The sequence below is a fragment of the Bombus vosnesenskii genome, unplaced genomic scaffold (genome assembly GCF_011952255.1).
Source record: "Bombus vosnesenskii isolate JDL3184/JDL3185 unplaced genomic scaffold, Bvos_JDL3184-5_v1.1 scf7180000013445, whole genome shotgun sequence".
NCBI classification, from domain to species: domain Eukaryota; kingdom Metazoa; phylum Arthropoda; class Insecta; order Hymenoptera; family Apidae; genus Bombus; species Bombus vosnesenskii.
The window spans coordinates 251380-274044 of record NW_022883056.1 but is presented as its reverse complement, the minus strand read 5'-3'; the positions used below and the strand labels follow the sequence as shown (position 1 = coordinate 274044).

Genomic DNA, 22665 nt, shown 5'->3' with positions numbered 1-22665 from the left:
CATCTATTAATACCTGCCTCTTTCTTTTTTTTTTTTTTGCTTCTTTTAGGTGATAAATAAATTATATTCGAACTTTGAACGAAACAGAAAAGTTATGTATTTTCAGCAATTTTCTCTGTGGAACATTCGGCGAACGCATTCAACAGGTGATTTAAAAAACATCATCTTCCCAGCCGTGAATTAAATGCTATCGTAACTTTTAATATTTTCCTATGAAATCAGCCGCTAAATGTCGGCTAATTAGTCGGCGGATGTAACGCGGCTTAAAACAAACGCGAACAAGCGGCTTTGTTAATAATTAATCAATTTCTCCCGCGGAGGTCGCTGGTAAAATTCTGACGCTTTACTTGCACCGCTGATTCAACCCAGTAGACAATCACTACCTGTATTTATCTCATTAATATGTAAGAGAAACGTTCAACGTTATTGATATTTAAAATGAAAATTAAACAACATCGGATGAAATATTTTTCCAATGTAATTATAACTTGAATGATCGATATACATAAATATTTAGGAGCTTTTCCATATATTTTTCAACTGAATTGCCAGTATCTAGAAAATAATCCCAGGTCGTGATTCGACGGTTGCGCGTTCCATTTCTAAAGAGTGGCCAGAAATACTTGACAAGGAAAGTGCAATATATTCGATCTATCATTTTATTTGAACCTTTCAACATCGGTAGATATCGTTATTCTGTTTATAAAAATACCATGTAAACACCTTGTTTATACAAACATAATATAAAAATATTCTGTTTATAAAAATATAAGAACTGCATGCACTCTCGTTATAAGAGATGTATTCTATATCTTTCTAAACAACTTTGACATATTTTAAAACGACAGCATGTTTTTCATGAAACAATTGATCGATCGATCGATCGTTTCTCGTATTACGAGACGCTTTATTCGGAATTTCCCAACGATGTCTGGCTTTTTACTTCGTGGAAGGGACGGACGATCGCACGATGACCAGGAAGAACTTGAACGAAGAGAAAAAGAGCTTTGGTGTAACGTTCGGAGAACATATATCCAGGAGAAACGATCGATTGCGCGTGCGTTATACGTCAAGTGTAATATGTACTACGTGTATGATAAGCTGCGACGGTGCGATGGTGAAACTATAGGAGAGACGTATCGTGTGCGACGCTTTTTGAACTGTTGCAGCTGATCGTTTTAATCGTTTCGACAAAACAATTATACGTTGTACCTTACGTCGATTTAGACTAAGATTAACAGCGAAATTTCGATCAGATTCTCTGTCTTTATTCCACCTACGTGTTATAATTTACAGGTAACAATAAAGGTTTGCGTTGAGACACTTCGTTGCAATTGTATTTTTTCTCCCTTTTCCTTCCTCTTGTTGAGCGGCAGTATGATATAGATTCTACACAAAGAGAGTCATAATTTTTGCTACAGCCCTTTAGATCGGATTTTTATTCCATTTTATTACTAATCATTATTATTTTATAATTACTATTTCTTTTTCCTACCGCTCGAAAATTTCGATATTTAATTTATATCAGAGAAATTAGCCTTGTGGTAATTACAAGTGTTTTACGAACATTTTTTTTTTTCGGTATGTAATACTTTTTCAATTAGAATATTTATATGAAATTAGAGGCTTAATTCATATCAGAGCATGAGTTAATGATGTTTATTAACAATTGCGAATATAATGTTTGTCTATGGTTCTCTTTATATAGGAGTTGCGTGTATAAGCATTTGTTTAATTATTCCAAAATTAGTATGAAACATAATCTTAAACGTTAATAGACAAATTTTCTCTAATGATTAATCAAATCTGGTAAATGAAAGTCTCATTTTGTTAGACTGTAATTTTATGAAGATTTTAAAGTAGAACAACTTGTACTACTATTATTATTGATACAAATATTTAAAAAAAAAGCACAAATTCCCTCTAATCAATTTATAATTTTGTTGTCAATAGTGAGTAGATGAGCCTTCTTTTTCTTGTTATAGTTTTGATGTATAATTGTTTTATTCTATAAACTTCGCATGATATCGTATTAGTTTAATAATATATTACAAGATATAATGACTAAATTTCCGAATAAACTGTCTATTAAATATTCTCCTCTTGTTAGTTACTATCACAGCAAAAAGAAATTTTATTACAACGCAGATATATCAAGTTTGTAACTGAACCTATAAATATCAAATTATTCGAGTAATATTTTTATATACGTTTAAACTTGGAAACAGTGACGTAAAACTTGTTGTAAAAATAACTTTACCATTTCGAGAAGGTTATGTAAATGTTATGACAGTTTAATATCGGTTCGTGAAATTCCAGGCTGCTGGTTTTTCATTATAAAATGAATCAAGAGAGAGGTCAGAAAATGTCATCGACAATGGTGTTTTAACAAATATTTCTGAAAATATTATGTACGTGCACGTGTCTGATTTCGATGATACTACGTTGTACTTTACACCCGCCGAATTAACTACGGTTGACTTTTATTAACACGGCTACAACGATACTTGACTCTCCGATCGTTCAGAGTTGATCTTGAGTAAGATCGTTCGAAAACGTAAAGCTTCACTGACACTAACAACTGATGGTCACGATCGATCGAACGATACTTTACTCCACGAATGCTTGGAAACAATTAATAAGTCGAAAACTCAGACGAGACTGTCTCTCAGATCGCTGAGAGACTAAACGATTCTTATCTCGCGACCGATGGAGATGACGTTGACGATACGAAAGCTCGTAAAAAAACTCACCATGCTAGACTGATCGGGCGTCCAACAAGAATCCTAAAAGGGAAATAATAAATATGTGCACACTAATTGGTTTTCAACGAACGCAAGACAACGGCCAACTAGCATACTCGCTCGCTGGATGTCAACTCCAACTGCGTTTCCGAGCGACCGAAACGCGGCGAAACCATGGTGTGAAGATGGTGAGCGATACATGGACGAACGTGAGACTTCGAATTTAATTCGGTAAGAACTGCGGAAATTCTTCCCTGTGCTTAATTAGAATATTAACTTAATTAGAATTAATTAGAAAATTTAAAGCACTGTTGCAATTGTTAAAAGAAATCGTCCTGGGTGTTAACGTCCAGACTCTAAAATAGAGTCTTTGGTATTATTATTATTATTAATAGTAGTAGTAGTAGTGATAATAGTAGTAGTAGTAGTGATAATAGTAGTATTAGTAGTAGTAGTATTAGTAGTAGTAGTATTGTAAAGTAATTACCCACGAAAATTCCAACGTTTTTGTTTGTTCGGACGAAACACGATATTTGGTCAGATATTATCGACAACAAGCTATTTCTACCATTGTTCTTATCATTCGATTAAAACAGGAAAATTAAAGCGAAAGTAATTAAATGATAGGTGTATGAAAGTTTGTACGATCGGAAAGCTTTAAGAATTGAAAAATAAAATTTAGCATTTTTCGAATTTTTCCCGAGGGAACAGGCACGGAAATCTTCAACGTCTCGCAATCTCACGATATGTGAAGTTTCCCGTGAGGTTTTTGACATTTCGCGATCCAACTACGTGCAAGTTTTGATAAGTTTCACCGCCTGACAATTTCCTGACGAATAAACTTCCTCTTCGAGTTATCGTCAACTTTTCAGCGAGTTTTGGCAGCTTACAATTTTCCAATACGATATACATATATTCGACAGTGAACATATAACACGTACAGGCGAAACGAAAGCAACTTGAATTATAAATAATTTGAAATAATGGAAATTGCTGCGGATGAAATATTTAATAAAATTATATCGGCCAGAGAGTTTTAGTTACAAAATAAATTGCAAAATATTAACGAAGAAATTACCGATTACCTTCGAATTAGATATCTTAAAATTGATTAATCGAAAATAGTGAAGACAATTTTAACGCGAAATTACAACGATGTGTGTACGCTATAGAGTTAAAATAAAAAGCCAACATAACCGTCAAACGCAATTTTCGAATTTTTCAACGAAACTAATTTTATTTCACAGAAACTAGAAACTAGGAACAGAAGTGAATAAAGCGAGAGAAAAGCAAAGGATAAACAACTATATATGTGCCAATTGCACGTCTGACCAATAATGGCTAGCGCTCAAATCCTCCCAACACATTAGCTTGTATTTTACGATGTCGATTTCGCGGAATCAGATTTATTATTAATTAAAAATGTCCTCGGTCCGCTTCGGCGAATGTTCGTTCGGAATAAACATGAGCATTCGATCAAGATTAAAGAGCAAGAGTGGCCGCGATAAAACCGCGTGTTTATCGGCCGACATGCTCGTAGTACACGAGCCTCCGTCCGCTTGAAACGCAACCCTAAATTTAGGGGTTGAACCGGTGCAAATTTTAATTTTAATATCACGACGCTATTTTAAGCCGATTATCGATCAGCCGTCGGTCTTACCAGGGTAAAACTTCGACTGGAAACTTTCGTTCATCCCTCTCCTTGTTCCTTGTGAGATTTCGTTCGTCGTGTTGCGATAAGAAACGAGGAAGACGAGTTTTTAACATTTTCGAGTGATTGATCGAATTGATAAAATTCCTACCGCGTTTATGTGAACGATCCTTCCTTCCCCTTTGATAATTATGGTATTTTTGGCCATGAATTTCGTAACTTCTATAATTTTGGTAATTTCGGTAATTTTGTAGTTAATTTGGAAACTTGTGTAATTTTCGACATTTCGCGATGAGTATGTAATCAGTTTGGAAACTCCTGTAATTTCGTCGAATTAGTTTGATAATTCCTGTAATCCTGAAAATTTCGGTATCTTCGTAAGTAATTTAGTAATTTGTTAATTTTCCTGGTTCCCGTAATTAATTCACTCATTTTGCTGATGTTTCGTTATTAATTTAATAATTTCTCGATTACTTGGTAAGGAGTCATTTTTTTCATCAAATCTTATTTTCCGAACATGTAATAAATCGAAAGGATGGCAAAGTGTATACATATAAAGTGTAATTATAACAAGTATTTAAAAGTAATTAAAAAGTAATTTAAAAGAGTATAATTATAAAGACAAGTAACGGTGGATTATGAAAGATGCGATTAAAAGACCTAAACAGTAGTTGTACCATAAATTTAAATTAACACGGATTAAAGTATAGGTTAAATATATATGTAGATATGGTAATAACAATTTTTATTAAATAAATATCCTACCGAAGTTGGTGACGATAATATTTTTCAGAGAAGGAGTTTGATACTTGAATAAAACGCTTTTTAATGGGATACTTTTTATAGACACAACTTTTAACGACAGTTGAGATGTATATTTAACGATACTTTAATAGAAAGTTATGACGTATTTAGAAGAAATTTTATACGAGGATGTAGTTTTTTTCTAAACGGACAGTTCCTCGTTAACAGTTAACAAGTCTTTAAAAAAGAATCATAAACTACATAACAAGAAATTTTATTAGCATGTTCTATGTCCTTTCGTCATACTTCATTCGCAAATTAATGTTTCGCTTTAAAAATTAGAGTAGTTTCTCTCTTTCCAAGTAATTCGTCGATATTAAAACGATTTCTTGAAGTCATCATTTTGCTAATCGCAAATTCGTCGAAAAATTGCAAATTTCGTCTATATATACATCTATATTTATGAATTGTTATTTCTTTATTCCTTTTATCATCTTCATTTGCAGAATTTCATTCTGATATTTCTCCAGTTTGGAATATTAATCTTGCTTAAAATATGAAAAATTATAAAGAAATTCTACTTTTACAAGTTATTCATCCTTAGACAATTCCTTAAATCCACTTAACAGAATCCACGTTGTAAAGGAATCTCAATAAGTTGAAATAATCCTGATTGTTCGAGAGCGAGGAAAAAGCATTTTCCCATTGCCTGCATTAAAATGAACTTTCCTGCAACGTTCTTTGAACGGTAGTTGTTTCGCGAAACTGCATAACGGCGCTAGCCGAAAGGAACGATTACGCTTCAGGAAGAGATACAATGTAAATTTTGTTTGCTAGCGAATGTAAATGGTGGCGTTACTCGGAAATTCACTTAGCCAGGCTGCTTCTACACTGGTGTGCATCGAATTTAATATTTAACGAGGCATTACGTGTACTTGTTTGAATTCAGATCTAATCTTCACCGTGTCTCGGAGAACCGTATTCGATACTGAGCTAAGATATACCTTATTTTCCTCTTCTTCCTAGGTAAAGTACATCGTTTGATAGGAGTTTACATATTTTTATCCTTTCTAGGAATTTATTATAAGTTAAAAGAAACTAATCATTTTTTTATATTTCAATATATCGCGTTATTTATTTAGAACTTGTGTTTACAAATATTAAAATCTTAACTGTACGTGTTCGTAAATATCGAAGAATATTTTTCAACGCTAAGGAAAGTAACATCTATGCGTTTTGTATATATAATTTCATTTAATATTCTCAAAAAGAAACTTATTTTAAAATTTGAAAGAGAGAGATCGTTTCTAATTTTTCAGTTTATATATTTATTTGAAATACATCAACGGATATTACACAAGACATACGGTATAAGAAATATTCTGAAACAAATTCTCGAAACGAGATTGAAGAATGTCGATAACAACTAGAAAGTATAATTAAGAATTACTTTTAGCTTCTAATATAAATCCTTGAAGTCTTACAATCTTTTATGTTAATATTATAAAAGGATGAAAGGTTAAAAAAGAGTGAATGAATCTGTAATGTTTCATGGAACGTGCTAAAACACGCTAAATTTTTAAGATCTTTAACAAAAATTCAAAGATATCACCTTTTACGCTAATTATAAAAGCAGCGAGAGATTGAAGTACAAGTAAGAATATAAAAAGTAAAAAATCTGCAATTTGTAATTTTTTACGAAATACAGGAAGAAAGTCTTTTCAATGAGATGAAAGACGTGAAGATAGATTTGTAAAGTTTTTTAAAGTTTCTCTTAAGTGATAAAGTCGTAAAATAGGATATATAATGTTTGACATAAAAATGTTTTTTGAAATTTAATGAAAGATTCTTTATACGTATATGTAAGATAGAAAATAGAAGCTGTCGCGAGAAAATTCAATTCGCCATATTCGTTTTAGAAATATAAATTTACATAAAAATCCGTAGTCCACTGATGACCTCCGATGTTGAAGCGACGTTAAAACGAAAACCAAAAAAAAAGGAGAAAGAATAAATAAATTTGTCAATTAGGTTTGTTTCAAGGAGATATCGACACTGGAAACCCGAATTCGAGTTTCTCTCTTATCGCCAATCTTTCCCGAGATCAGTTAACCGAGAAAAGACCAATTGTAACGAACAGCCGCCTCCATCCCAGTTGAAACGGTACGGCGTGTCCACGATTTCCGGTCGTGGGTGTGCAACTTGGGCCAAAGAGTTTTCGTTTCCGGTGCGGTCCTGCGGCGTTTCGCATAAATCGATACAGTGACCAGATAAGCCAAAGGCAGCCAAGTTGAAGGGTCGGATTCACGAACACAGGGTGGCTGCAAAGCCACCCCCGCGTGTCGTTTCGTTATCTGACGCTTAATTACAGTCCACCGAACTGTCGTTCCGCCCCTTCGACTAAGTTAAATTCGGGTCTCGCGTTCCGCCATGAAAGGGCGACCGTGTGAGTTTGTAAAAATAGAGGGTAGCGTTATCCGGCGCTTAGGGGCGGAATCAATGGGAAAACGACGTGCAATTAAGGTGTATTTTAAAATTCTTCCCGACTTTACAGAAGATAGTATTCATTGATGGTAATGGAACCGTATAGATTGATGAAGATTGGTTAATTTGATCGACAGATTAGAAGAAATTAACACTTTATCGACGATTCGTTTTTATTCTGATCAATGATTTTTTTTCCTTTAATTCTTCAGAATATTGTGATCGGAAAATTCTAAATTCTAAATTCTATCGATTTTTTTGTTAGGTTTTCAAGATTATGAGAAACGTTTTCTATTGCCAATTCTTCGTCCCTTGTTATAGCTACAATTAAACGCTCTGCTAAATTTAAAATGAAACGAGGGATACGTCAACGTCACTCAAGAGCTCCGTGTTTATCTGTAAGGACTAATTGATAGATAATTAATTATGAAAAATTGGACAATATACTTTGAGAGAGGTAAGTTTTATTTTGTAAAACTTTATTCACATTTTTACAAAAATATTTTTGTTTCAAAAAAGTGTGAAGATTGGAAAATCTGACAGACAAATTTTAAGAGTATTTCATTAATAATCGAAACGCTAAGACGATGCGATTCGGAGAGTATTTAACAATAAGCGTGTAGAAATTAAATAGAATTAATATTTATTCCGCACCTTTGTTTGTTTAACAACTCTTTAGTTCTAACAAATATTATTACTATATACAGTACGTTAATCTAATTATCAAGAAATATCGATAAACCGTGTTTCCCTAATTTTCTAACCTTTGACACTGATACATCAATATTTAATAATCATCGAGCCTCCTACGAAACAAAATGTCAATGAAGCATAAATCTTCCAATTGACATAAGTAGATCGATCTTACGAAATCACACAGCTAAATATAGCATTTACATTATAGCTTCCTTTTAGGAAAAAAGCTCCACCAGATAGGGCACATCTATCCGCGATATTACAAAATAATATATTTATAACCACATACGTATAATATATTTAGGTACACGGTAAAGATTGATAATTTCATTGTTAAAATAACAAAAAAAAACAGTGGAAAATGTATTTAATACTTTACAGTAATATTAATTACGGCATTCGCTTATTAAGTTTCTTATTAAATATACAGTAACTAGTCCATTTAAACACACACAAAAAATGTAATATTTTTCTTTGTCCTAAATACAGCCACGACTCATAGAAACGTCAAAATAAATTTCTATGATTCTGTCCCTTTGCGACAACCCGTTTCCTATTACTTTCATTTCCCTCATAATGAAACCAAGAAACCCTTTATATATGAAAGTTTCTTACGTTTCGTCGTTCTCGCTAGGTCTAGCTAACGTGAAATCCAAGATCTCGTCGGATGTTAAAAATCGAACGTCGCTGTCCTCCGAAAGCGCTGATCCATTCGTTCCACGTTTGTATGTTTTTCTTCGTCTGAGAATGATGATCGCGACCATTAGCGAGATGAATACTCCCGTCATGATTCCAACCACCACAGCGATAATCCCTGACAAGCTGAATTTCGAACTTCGTTTCTTCTCTAAATCTTGTCTCTTTACGTCCAAATCTGCCGAAAAGAACGCTCATTTTGATTATCGTTAAACCTTCTCTTTATTTTATTGATTTCTGAAAAAATAATTTCTAATCTCGATTCGGGATACTTTTGATTTACCTTGGCAAACCCTCGTTTCACTAATAAACAGATAGAACAAAATATACCGACAGTCAAACTACGATTTCTTCAAACAACTAAATACCCGAATTAAATAATTATTAGAACATGTATATATATTTATAAGAAACTTAAATGTATAAGTGTAAACAAAAATATAATATAAATAAATATAATACAAAAATATACAATAAACTATTCGTAGTAATATTCAAAATCGAATATAATTTAAAATTAATTACGTTCACAAAGATATAGATTTGCATAGAAATCCACGATCTAATAATTATTATATAACAAAAAATGAAAGAAAGCTCACAATGACCAACGCATACACAAAACACGAACAAACCAACGACTCTGATCAAACCATCGTGGTACGATAAAACTGAAACACAATGCAAGGTTCAAACACAGTCGTTACTGAGCCAACTTTCTCAATTCCTCCCTCTCTGTCACGAAAATCAAAAATCCATTCAAATTTTCAGACAAAAGGAACTCGTTGCTCAATGAGACACTAGTGAAACTTTCATAATGAAACATGAACAGAATTCGTGTTACCAAGTATCTCGTTCTCCGAAGTGTATCTCTCAGTGACGATCGTGGTAGATCGAACAATCGGTGTCTCCGTACTTTTCGTTGGTTTTTCAATTTTCCGCCTTGTCGTGGTCGAAATTGCCATCATCGTGGTGCTCGTCGACGACCTCAATGTGACAGGATCGATATCATCCTTTGGATTTATCGAGAAACCTGTCCTCACTGTCGCCATATCGATCACTGTGCTCTTTTCCGCAGGTGGAATCGAAACTGCCGCCCCTTCGTGATTCGGAATCGTAGATTGCTCGATAGTCGTGGTCGCTTCATCGGTGTACGCTACGAATTAAAAGGCTCACGTTAGAGTAAACACGAAAGAGCAGCTTAATTGCAATCTGAATCAATTCGTTAAAGTGGAGGAATTTTTTTAATCCATTCGAAACCGATGGCACACAGCAACGAACAGCAGAAAGTTTAAAGTTTGCTGATTAGTTACATAATCGTGCATAATGATTTATACTGTTCAATATCGTACTGCGTAGTAAGCAAAATTTTGACACAATTAATAATTAAATTCGATCGATCAATCATAATTATTATATAGCTGAAATAATCCTTATTTCGCTCTAAATTCAAATAATCCTTTTAGAAACCTTAACAGAGAAACCTATTTTGAAATAAACCTCACAGATCTTTACTATTTAACATTCTGTTATAGAGTAAAGCAAATTTTGATTTATGATTAGTTAGTAATTAAGTAACGTTGATATTAATCTTGATTATTCGTCCAAATATTGATTAAATAATTTGTTACGCGATATTGTGATCGTCGTGATTAAAATAACGCTTATTTTGTTCTAAGTAGAAAAGAATAAGGAAACTGGAAGAAAAATTAAACTTTTGAAAATCATAGTAGTTTAGCATACTAACCCAGAATACAATATTCCGCGTAATCCGGACAGCAGAGTGACTGTTCTTCGCAATCGAGGGTGCAGAGGCAGATTTCCGTTGGCGTGGGTGGTATCGAAGTTGTAAAATTGTATGTCAAACTATTTTTACATCTTCCGCGACAAGTTTGCTGCGCGTTCACCAGTTCGATTTGATCTAGAAACCGTTTGTTTTAAATTATCAGATATAGAGGTCAGAGGGGAAAAATTAACGTTATATTTTTCGTGTTCTATGTCGTAGAAGAACAATTTTTAAACTCAAAGTGCTGTCGATCCCCTTCGTATTTACGAAACTATCTTTTGACATTCGAATTAGATATATCTATTTTTATCATTCTCTCAAAGATACGTATATGTATATTAACGATAGATTAACGATAGATTAAATAAATTAGTAAATTAAATAGCAATATTAAGTTATGACATTGATTAAAAATAAAAATGTATTATAAAAATTATCGCTAACGTAGAAAGAAATAATGGCAAGGCAAAAAGCTTTCTTTCCCATTTCATAAGAAATACTTGGTATACTTCCCTTCAATTTTCGATATTTATGCAAAGAATCGATATTTATCGACAGATGTTTTAAATATCTCATTTCGCATTCATTTCATATTACACAAGTTTCTCGCTCTTTGTTGTAAATATTCGTTTTATTCCATAGCTCGTCGTCTGCACACGTGCCAACTCCCACAAACGTTAAATGTATTTACATTTACCTAAGTATAATTATTAAAGCTAGTCTGCGCTGTGAAACAATTTATGTACATCGCCTGTATTCGCAATAAGCCAAGCGTTGATACGCGATTTCATTACGTTCTACTACTTCCGCAACTTGCCGCGTTTCTCGCCCCCGTTTTCGTCTGCTATTGTATTATACCAGCGTTTTAATTATAAAATAACTCAAAAACGAACGGGCAACGAATTAACATCACCACGGGACATCTTCTCGTTGTGGAAAGAAAAAATTCCATTTCTACGAATATTACCATCGTTGCTCTCGGTGACCCCCTCGGTCTCGGTTTTACTGTCGTTTCGACACTTGTCACCCTGCAAAATGGCCACATCGTCTACGGCGATGTCGCTCACGTAGCTACTCCCTCGTACACCCTCGATTATAATCTGAGAAGGAGAAAATGGGAGACCGTGAAGAAAATGAAATCGACAATTGTTTCATATCGCGTATTTCGTTGCTTCACCTGGAAACCCTTTTTAGCCTTGGGGAAATTGAAAATGCCGTGCAGCCATTGGTTTCCTTGGTTTCCTTCTTTGCTGAACATTAATCGCGGTAGAAGATCGTTTTCTTGTTTGAAGTATATGTTTAGAGCTCCCACTGTGGCACCAAACATATGGTACCTGCAATTTTGTTGTTTTTTTTTGTTTTAAGATAAAAAATGCTTACTCTCTGCAAATATTGATGGAAAAGAAAAAGTGACGTTAGTCCTAGTACTATTATTAGCAATTACTAGTATTATTAGCTAGTTATAATAACTACTATTACTAGCAAAAACTAGTCCCACTATTAGCAATTAAACAATTTCTTAAACGTAAAGTAGATGCAAGAGAATTTCTGCTTTCGATCGTATGCCGACATTCTCCTTAAGACGTTTGATAGTCTTTCTATTTATTAAAGTAAATAATATATTTTTGAAATACTCTTCGAATCTATAATAAGTGAGACATAATAAAATAAATGAAATGTATCAAATAAATGAGACACGTGAGAAAAATATGGCAACCTTGGTCGATTTTTTCCTTAATTGTTAACCAATTATTAATCAAAATGGAATATTGTAATTATTATAATCTGTTTTAAGCGTGTCCAACGATATAGACCTTGAAGAATATTCTGTATAATGGAATGGAAAACGATATACCTAGAAACATGGCTTCAATTTTTGATCTTATGCTTCAGGATTCAATAATTGAATTAAAAATGAAAATTGAATTATAACATTACTGAAACGAAAAATAAACAAAATTTTCACTGCTTGATAAGAAACGACGGAAAAGAAAGATTCAACGAAATCATCATTTTCATAATATTATAGATTATGGTCGCAGGCAATTTATATTTTAATCGCAATTATTCATCGCGATAAGATATTAAATTTAAGACTTCTGAAGATTGATGCGGGACGAAGGATTAAAAGCTTCGACGTAGTAATTCAATCAAATTTTCAACAATCAAGTTTCAAATTAATAATTGAATTTCAAATTTTGTTACGCGCGCAGCAACTTAAATCCTGTTTTAAGACCTGTCGTATTAATAATTTGTTTAATAATTCCAAGTGATTAGCTAATTAACAATCAAACTAAGGGCTGTTACATTTAACAAGAGACACCTGTCGTATCTTTAATTAGAAAATGTCAAATTCACTAGCTGCAAAATTTGTCTTTTACATCAATAGTCATTTTTATTAAAAAGAAGAAAACTTTGATTGTACGAGTGTTAGTTACCAGAATGAGAAACAGCCAGAATCCGTGTACGATGCATTGTAAATGGGAGAAATGATCCTTGCGGTATCGTTTATCAGTCGACCAGTGGCTTCGATGTACAAGTAATAACCTGACAAGAGGAGCAGTTGAAATTTATATAATGATGAGCAAAAGTATTTGTATCAGCTAAATCGTACAATTCTGAATTTGATAAAAATTCTCGAGTCTTTGTTAAAACAGTTGTAGATGTCAGTTTTGCTTATGTAAAAATGAAATAAATTACCATCATTCCCTGCTCCTAATGTGTGGTCGTGAGATGGTCCAGTTCCAATGTGATGACTTGTAGTCTCGAAATTATGTCGCTGCCAATCGAAATCGTGCTGGGGATCTTGTTCCCACCAACAAAGATCCGGTTTCTCGAAATCGCACTCCGTCGGAGGAGAAGCGGTAGTGTCTAATTAAAAATTAAATGCCTTTTAACGTGTATACTTCGTTTTCGAGGAAAAATTATCAATACCTCGACAATAAGGCACTGTGCCATTCCACTGTTTTCCATTGCAATAAATCTCGGGCGAACCAATTAATGCGTGTCCAGGCTCGCAAAAGTATAATAATATCGCACCATTGTATTTAGGTGCCATCAACGCGTGTTCTGGTACTGGTGGTACAGGACACTCTGCATCTGTTAAAACAGCAATAACAAGTATGAGAAGAACTTCAGAATGTTAATTAACTATTGCCAATTACTATTAAGCACAACAAAAGATTGTAACGTATAATAAGGAAAAAAATATTTTGATTTATTTTATCAATCGAAAATAACGTTTGAATGTTATCGTGATAACTAAAGAATATATTTGAAAATTATATATAAAATGATTGATTATTTATTCTTTAAGTTTCTATGATGCAATCAACATTTCGGTAAGAAAGCAGTCGGTCGAGATTAAAGAATCGTGAAATTAAAGAAAAATGTTTCTCGATATGATTGAACAAAGTGATATTTAATTATAATATTTGTTGAAAGAACGCTTAAAATGAAAATGATTAGATATTAACAGACTACTAATTGCTTTAATTGGAGTTAAAAGAGTACTAATTGGATCTTATATAAAATTAAATTCCCAGAATTTTGCTATTACTTTCTTTCCATTTTTATTTTACTTCCTCGTTTCACTCTACTTTTAATCTGCCCTCTGGTCGTATTACGGAGAAGATTTTGAAATTTCAGTTTCATCTAATCGCGTTAATCTTTCAATTACCTCCCCCAGAATAGAAAATAAAGACATGACAAAATACAACTCTATTGAAATACGTTATTAAAAAGAGGTAAGGTAAAACAATTTCTAAAATGGAGAAGATCCCACTAAAAAAAAAGCAAAGACCACCGACAGATCATGAGAAAACGTTTTCTTCATTTCAATTTTCTTCATTTTCAAAATGGTAAGTAGTGTATCTTAACTAAGATAGACAACATCGACTTATAGATAGTTCTTCACAAAACTTGTCGATTATTTTAACGATTCTTCTTCTAGAAAATTCAACGCGGAACGTCTTTCAGTTTACTTCAAAATAATTTTCTTTCAGATAATTTTAATGGACGCGGCTCGGATTCATCGAAGATATACACAGCCGGAGGAGCGTGAAATTTAATCACGTTAAAAGCACAACGTTATCCTCGGCACAAAGTTAACAAAGTGCATTTTAACTGAAATCCATTTTATAGTTTTATCAAGTGCGATTAGAAAGCCGTGCTTACTGACGCATACGGGCGTAGGTGTATCCCATTGGCCTCGAAAACAAGTTGCATACTTGTTACCTACGAGAGTGAAACCCTCGTAACAACTGAATCTGATGATTCTTCCCCTGGCCCTCTGTCGGACTCTGCCATTCGGCAGCCTTACCGGGGGACATCTGGTTGTACCTTGAAATCAGAAATCGAATTACATAGATCGTTCGTATAAAACACGTTCCACGAAGGATGTGCCATGAAATTTTATAACGAAGACCTAGACAGCACACGACGTCTTATGGATGTCCATTTTTGCGTTCATTTTAACTAGATTTACTCCTCTTGTCTTTTTTTTTTTTCTTTTTCTTTTACAAACCTTACGATATGTGATATAATCTCTTGAGGTATGGTAGAAAAGAGGAAAACGGAAATTGACACTTAGAAAAAGAAAATATTACGAACGAAGTACTTCTGATTTATTCTGATATACAAATTATTGAATATTCAACATTGGCCTTTGTTGGTAATAATAATCCTCGATAAATGGCGCGCGCGTAATTTTCAATATTATACAAAGGGGGATTGAAATCGATAGGCCGGGTGAAATTGGATTTGAATTCCTGTTCAACGAGGAAACCTATCGTCTCGTTTCTTCGTCTTGCGAAGATTGTCATCAGATAACGATAGCAAGTATGTACTTTCAGTCAACAGTAATCTTTAGAAGTAAGTCACGGAAAGATTCAAAATTTTATAATCAACGAAACGTAAGAATAAACGGAATAAAATGTAATCTGTATGCGGTCGAGTGTTCTTTGATTTTATAAATGACTATAATACGATATAGGTTAGATAAAAGTCTCTGTTAAAAATGATGAGAAATGGAAACGAGGAAAGAGCATCGTTATTTTCCAATCGAATATTGCAACCGTCGCATCGGTTAATCTGCTTACAAAGTGGAATCTCGTTACTTCTTCATTCGTGCAAACAAAATGAAGAAAATGACACGGACTGTAAAATTGTATAACAAGGTTTGATCTCTCCCACGTTCTGCAAAAACATTATAATTATTGGAATATCTCCGAGCAATAATAAAATACAAATAAATATCTGGTTTTATCTTTCCTTCTTGTTTATTAGATTGTATTAATACTTATGTGAAATGTTCGTTCCGTTTAAGCGAATTTTTTGGAGGTTTTTTGCCTAGTTTGCATTCAATATGCTCTACATAAAGTTAAATTCCAATTTATGACTTTTTAATTTTGTGTTTTCTTCAGTAGAAGCAGTGTACCGCGTCAATTCTTTTAACAGTACTATTTTATTATAAACAATCAATCCCACAAAAGTCTTCGTAAGAGAAAATCGTTACTTACCAGTCGGACGCGTCGGAAAATAGCAAACGATGTACTGCACCAAGAAGACTAACAGAAGCGGCGCTGTGCAGAATATCTTCATTATGAGAACGCTGGCTTTTCAAGAAGGCTATTCACCGTACTCATAACTCATGAATTATATCCAAGAAAACGCGTCCTTTCTTAGCACAGCTACGTTTTTTTGTTTACCTAAATTATCATGCACACATCAACAGGAACACCACCAAAAAAGAAAAAGGAAGAAGTTGAATGGCGAACAGTGAACCGTGCGAAGAACGATCGAAGTATAAAAGCAAAGAATGTTAAGACGACACGCACTGGACGAGGAATAAAAAGTAAAATCGGTTGCTGATCGTTCTGCATCTATGAATGGAACAGGGATGCCACGTTTCGGGGGTTATTCCGCTCCGAATGGAAGGCGGGAACGTTACTTCCGTCGACACGCTGCTGCGATAATGTTCTATCTGCTTCCGGTCAGCGTTATCGGCATCGAACATTGCCAGGCCTTGAAGAGAATTCCTACAAATTGCATTTTGCGCCACAGATAAATGAATTCCGAGGGAAGAGAAACACTGACCGCCTCTGATTAGATCACGTCCTGGCGCCAGGATTCTTTCTGTTTTTCTTGAATCGACGCAACAGACGTATCTTCAACCCCATCCGAAGGGTGTTTTTCATAGATTTTTGTGACCTCAACGTTTGCGGACGGAAGATCATGGATTGAAGAAATTGGTTGAAATGTTAAGTATAGGAATTTATCTAGATTTAAGTAGTATATAAGACACTTTATTTGCATTGTAAAGTGCGTTTCAATATTATCTTCAGGGTAGCTTATGGTAAAATAATACCATATACAAGAGGTTACAATAAATCAATAGTTAAAAGATAAAAATTATATAACGATATCTGATACATGTTAACATGTAAATTATTCCTGATTGAAAAATTGTTCGTAATAAAATATTATGTGATACTGCGTCTTTTATTACAATAACGATACTTAGAACAAATTTTCATATAATTTACAAAATAATATGTACATGAAATAATAATCAATCGATGGTTCCAATATTCAAATACTTTCAGTCTTTGATATGAATATACATCCAACTGATTTTATTGTTGCAACAAATAATTAAGATTATATTGGGATTTTTCATGAATGAAACCTGATATTAAACAACGATTTAAACGTGACCAAAGCTTTGTTATAATTTTCATTCTGCTTGGGCCTCGCAGACAATGGTTGAACAAACTTTTTTTCGAAATTTGATAATATGTCTAACTCCTTTCTAGAGCTGCTTCTTTCTAATTGTTCCATTTCGGATGGCTGTGTTTTATCAGAAATGAATGTTTGTTTTATTCGATTCATAGCTTCTTCTGCAAAAAGAAGAGATTACGTTAAGATTAATAAATTAATATTTCCATAAATTAGTAATCTTTCGGAGATAAAATAAAAAGATATAATAAAAGTCCTGCAAAAGAATGAAATTCTATATAAGAATTAATAAAACTGAAATCTACTGATGACAAAAGATGAGTAACCGGCCAAACGGAAATATAAAAATTCTCGTGGTCTGACAGAACAGAGACAAAATTAAAGTGCCCGTATCGTATGATGAGAGTAAAAAGAATGTAACAAGGGTATCAATGAATGAAGATGAGGTTCTAAAGTCTGTTCAACGCTGTTGATAGCTGCAACCGCAGCAATTACGTTTTGTTTATGTCTACTGCCTCGTCTCATCTCGTTGGACAGACTATAGAATTAGCATGATCGTACTTTTTCTAAAATAAAATGTATTTATACTTACGTTCGTTTTCATGGAGAACAAAATTCTTAAAGGCACTTAAATTCCTCATGAATAAATGGAATGAATCTTCAATATCTGACACTCGAATTACAAAATCCGGATCACATATCGCTACATGAGACAAGAATCTCCTTCCATCTCTCAATACCTTTGATTGTTTCTCCTTCATGATCGACCAAGCCTTCTCGTCTGAGAACTTATCTCGATATATTTCACGTATACACAATTTGCTTGGTCTTGTATTAAACAACGAATGTTTGGCACAAATAGCTTCTAAATTGCAAGAATCTTCCTTTGGCACCGGAAAATTGTCCAACTTAAAATTCTCGATAGCAGCTAGATTTGCTTCAGAACATTTGCACAGCGTTTTAATAGTAAATCTTAGTAATTTCATGCAGCAATTACAAGAATTTAGATTCTCAGATCTCAGAGGAATAATATCTGTCTGTAATATATACTGTACAAATCCTAACAACACATCAGTAATGTCTATTGCGGCTAATAGATCGAAGTCATAGTTCTCCAGCTGTACTAGGAAAATTTGCAGCGGACAAGCATCTGAAACGAAAATATAGGGTGATTTATGTAATTAAATTATAATTTGTTAAGAAAAAGAAAATATTACCTTACCTGGAGTAAAGTGTAAAGAACCCTTCCAGTTGTTGATTGATTCTACAAAAATGATAACTTATTTTTCATATAAAAATTATAAATGTATGAAAATATTATTAGTACAATAAATTTCGTACGTGAATTAATACAAAGCTTCCGTAAATACATCGTGGATTTTACAAAAATCATCATTAATTTACTGACTAGTGTATAACAGTATGGCAAAGGTCTACAAAATACTATTTCCTTAAATATCTGATAAATATATTCCATCCTGAAACATGAAATTTTAAGTTAGAGAAGTACATTGTAAAATATAAAATTTTATAAAAGTAAGATGTTACTTTCATACCCTTCAGAACAGTATCCAATTTTTTCATGGATATTGTAAATAATCATCATAATTGCACATAGAAGGCCACTAAATTGATGCGACCTTCTCTAAAAATAATAAAAATTGTATATCAATAAAAACATTAATTTTCTTTAATTGCTAAAATATGTTCCATTACATAAGGTATATTACCGTGGACCCAACTAAGACAACGAACTGTAATATCATCTTAAGCATCTCAAACTCATGACTTTGTTGTTCAAACCAGGTATTATAGCGAACCATTTGACACGAGTAACGCTTATAAGATTCATCACTCTCTATGAGTAAATGAGTTTTTCCTGCAATATATTTGCTGAGGTAAGTTGATTCCATGGTTACGTATGACAACATGCCAAACACTCTTCTAGCTTCGACACCACGTTCGCATTCGTGCCATGCATTTGCAGAGCACACGCATTTCCCGTTGAGGTCAGAAGTTGAATATAAGACAGAGAAATAAATATCGTTCATATCACGAATGTCGTCATTTTTCATAGCTTGAGAGATTGTTTGTAGAACAACTACTATACTTAAGATCAGTTCCCTCGCAGTAAAAATTAACTAAAATGTAATGATAAACAAATTTTTATATTGTTTAATAAGACAGTTTAAGACGTGTATTGAAAATAATGTACTTTATTTATTATCGGTATAGTTTCCTCCGCTTCAAGTTCTGAGCTTGTTTTTCGCTGAAGAGCAGCTATTTCAGGCAAGATAAATTCCACTGATAATTTCTTATCGTCTATCATGGTCGTTACAGGTTTTACTAATTCCGGATTTTCTATAAAGGATACGAAAATGCAATTAAGATTTATCTACAGTATACTGCATTAAATAAAAAATTTTACCAAATATTCTGAATGTATCTTCTTCTTGCAAAATGGGCAAATTCCGTCTTCCAATTTTTTCTATAATTTGAATATCAACCACAGACTTCTCTGGTTGTGATGGATCATATATTAATTTCGGAATTTCTGTAAGAGGAAAATCTGCAATATGTTCTTATTAAATTTATTATTGTAAACTACAAAAATTGCACAAAGTAGTGTTTTTTCTTTAAGTTATAATCTGCTTACATGGATTCCATATTTTAGAGATATAACTGCTTTTATTAAGTGTATTAGTTTGTACAGAAGTTTCTTTAACCCTTACTGGCTTCGTAGTTACAATTGATGGTCTAAAAATAATTATATAGATATTTCATATAGATAATTATATAGATATTTTAAAAGGGACATGTTAAATATTTACCGATTCTTTGGTGAATCAAATTTGCTTCTTTTCATAGAAATATTGAGATTTATATGTGGTTCTGTTAATCTAACATTTCCATTCTCTAACAACTTACAACGTTCCATTAAGTTTCCTACTTCAAACATCTAAAACAAAAGAAGAGAATCAGAATTTATTGCATAATACAGAATTAAAAAGAAACTCATTTATAAACTACAGACTTGCAATTCAAGTTGCGTTTTCAAATGTTCCTTCTCTTTATAAATGGCATTAATTTCCATCCTATGATGATTTTCCTGTTCTTCGATAAGACGTGCTTTTTCTAATCGGTCATTCTCTGCTTTTAATTGAATTTGTTGCAACTGATTCCGTAAAAATACCGCTTCTCCTTCTTTAGTTATAAAATCATCTAGCAATTTCTTATTTTCAGCTTTTAACTTCTCTAATTCCTTTGCATATTCTGATTCTAAAATTATAATACAGTAATTTGTAAAATATAGTAATTTGCCAAGAAGTAACATTCTACAATACTACCTGCAACAAGATTTTCATCCAGCTTAAATGTGGAATTATATACTTTTTTATTTATTAATTTATTCTCAAATTCTTTGTAGTCAACAGAAACTATGGTACTTATATCTTTTGAGTTTTCTATTCCTTTCCTTTCATTATTATGCTGTGATGGATATATAGATTTTGTTAATTTATGAATACTACCATTTAAATTAGGAACACCTTTACTAGTAGATGGTATGCTATTATATTTTTGTGCAAATTTTTTTTGGTCTGTATTTGGTTCACTCATGAAACTATCTTCCTAAAAATCAAATGAACATTATAAATAATTACTATAAACTGACTTAAATACAATACAATATGAACAAAACCTGTAAACAAGCCTGTGTAGCTACAAAATCCATTTCTTCAATATCTTCTTCTGCAAAATCATCCCCCCAAATATCATCTGATTTTCCAGATCTTTTATTTCTTAAATCCTTATTATTTGTAGAAACATCTACCAAACTGTCCCTTTTTATGTCATATCTTGGCCGTTTAGCAGGTACAGAAAATTCATTCTCTCTGTTACTTTCTATTCGCTTAAACATCTTAATTTGTTTAAGCTATAATATTCAGCAAGGATTTTCCTGTCAATTCTTGATATTCAATAAAAATTATTTACATGATTTGTATGGACAGTTTTATTTATTTGTAACTAATAAAATTGTTATTTGGTGCAACAATTTTTATGAGAATTACATTTTGCTCAACTTGCAATGATTCAACAAATAATTGTTATGAGATATTATTTCTTTCTTTTGAGTATTAATCCATCCTAACCCTGTAATTATTTTAAAATCAGAATAACATGAAAATCCGATAAAATTGTAACAACTTCGTTTTTCATATTACGTATCAGTTTATTATAAGAATTTGTTATATATATATATATAATAATTAGAACGATCGAAATCTATTTCAAACAAAGTGCATGACAGAACTTTGCTTTCCAAACGTGCTGAGGTTCCAAAATAATGATGTAAGTGGCACGTCACTCTAATAACTGAAGAAGCATATTACCAACATAAGTATAATTTAAGTTTAATAGAGAACCAGTTTCTTTCTAGAGGTCTATAATTTAAAGTGGAGTTCGTAAGATAATTAATGCTACTTTTAAAAAACTATATATTAAAGAAATTTTATGTTATATAGTAAAACCGTTAAAATTATCAGATTTATACATGCAGTAATATCTAGGAAAAATAATAAAAATGTTTAATATAGTTCTACATTATATACTAATATTATCAATATGTATAGAACTTTGATTTGCGAGATTAAAAAATATAATATAAAAACATTTTTATTCTGAAAATATTTTATTCTGATCATTAATCATGCTCTAATCAATTTTATTCCGTATCGAATAAACAATATTGAAAGTAACATACGACTGATAAAATTGATATATGTATTTACATAACATACATAGTTATTAGAATAGAAATAGTGAGGTCGTAAATTAAAATATTTTATGTATATATGTACATATGTATTTATATAAGTATCTTGATTTGGTATTTTTGTGCAATTTATGTTCATTATGTGAAAAGTAATAAATTATATATTTCTAGAATTTGCTTTCTATATTACATGCATACATACATATAAAGTAAAGTTCAGCCAGAAAGATAGTACATTATAATAAAATGTAGTTAGACACGCATGTGATCGTTGTTAATGATAAAGCAAAAGTACATATCTTCTCTATCATAATTTGATATGACATGATTCAAACAGAGAAAATTTCCTTTC

The 22665-nt window shown here is 32.4% G+C and overlaps 2 protein-coding genes across 3 annotated transcripts; both read right to left on the bottom strand.

Moving 5' to 3' along the window:
* Window positions 1–8067: 8067 nt before the first annotated feature.
* On the bottom strand, window positions 8068–16739 carry LOC117238297. The gene is made up of 10 exons (XM_033503105.1): window positions 16321–16739; window positions 14978–15142; window positions 13736–13900; window positions 13502–13672; window positions 13240–13348; window positions 11979–12135; window positions 11769–11901; window positions 10763–10936; window positions 9860–10171; window positions 8068–9193 (listed from the first exon to the last, which is right to left on the bottom strand). Exons 1-10 carry the CDS (start codon window positions 16400–16402, stop codon window positions 8931–8933), a joined length of 1731 nt encoding a protein of 576 aa, XP_033358996.1. The 5' UTR covers window positions 16403–16739; the 3' UTR covers window positions 8068–8930.
* Window positions 16740–17278: 539 nt separating this feature from the next.
* Window positions 17279–21982, bottom strand: LOC117238296. 2 transcript variants are annotated; one of them, XM_033503103.1, is made up of 14 exons: window positions 21763–21982; window positions 21240–21691; window positions 20887–21169; window positions 20574–20818; window positions 20371–20498; window positions 20196–20296; window positions 19968–20108; window positions 19755–19900; window positions 19270–19680; window positions 19096–19184; window positions 18881–19017; window positions 18762–18803; window positions 18132–18689; window positions 17477–17700 (listed from the first exon to the last, which is right to left on the bottom strand). In XM_033503103.1, exons 2-14 carry the CDS (start codon window positions 21456–21458, stop codon window positions 17477–17479), a joined length of 2724 nt encoding a protein of 907 aa, XP_033358994.1. In that variant the 5' UTR covers window positions 21459–21691; window positions 21763–21982. The 2 variants fall into 2 exon arrangements, with proteins under 2 accessions (XP_033358995.1, XP_033358994.1); XM_033503104.1 differs by lacking the exon at window positions 21763–21982 and having other exon boundaries at window positions 17279–17700; window positions 21240–21458.
* Window positions 21983–22665: the final 683 nt, after the last annotated feature.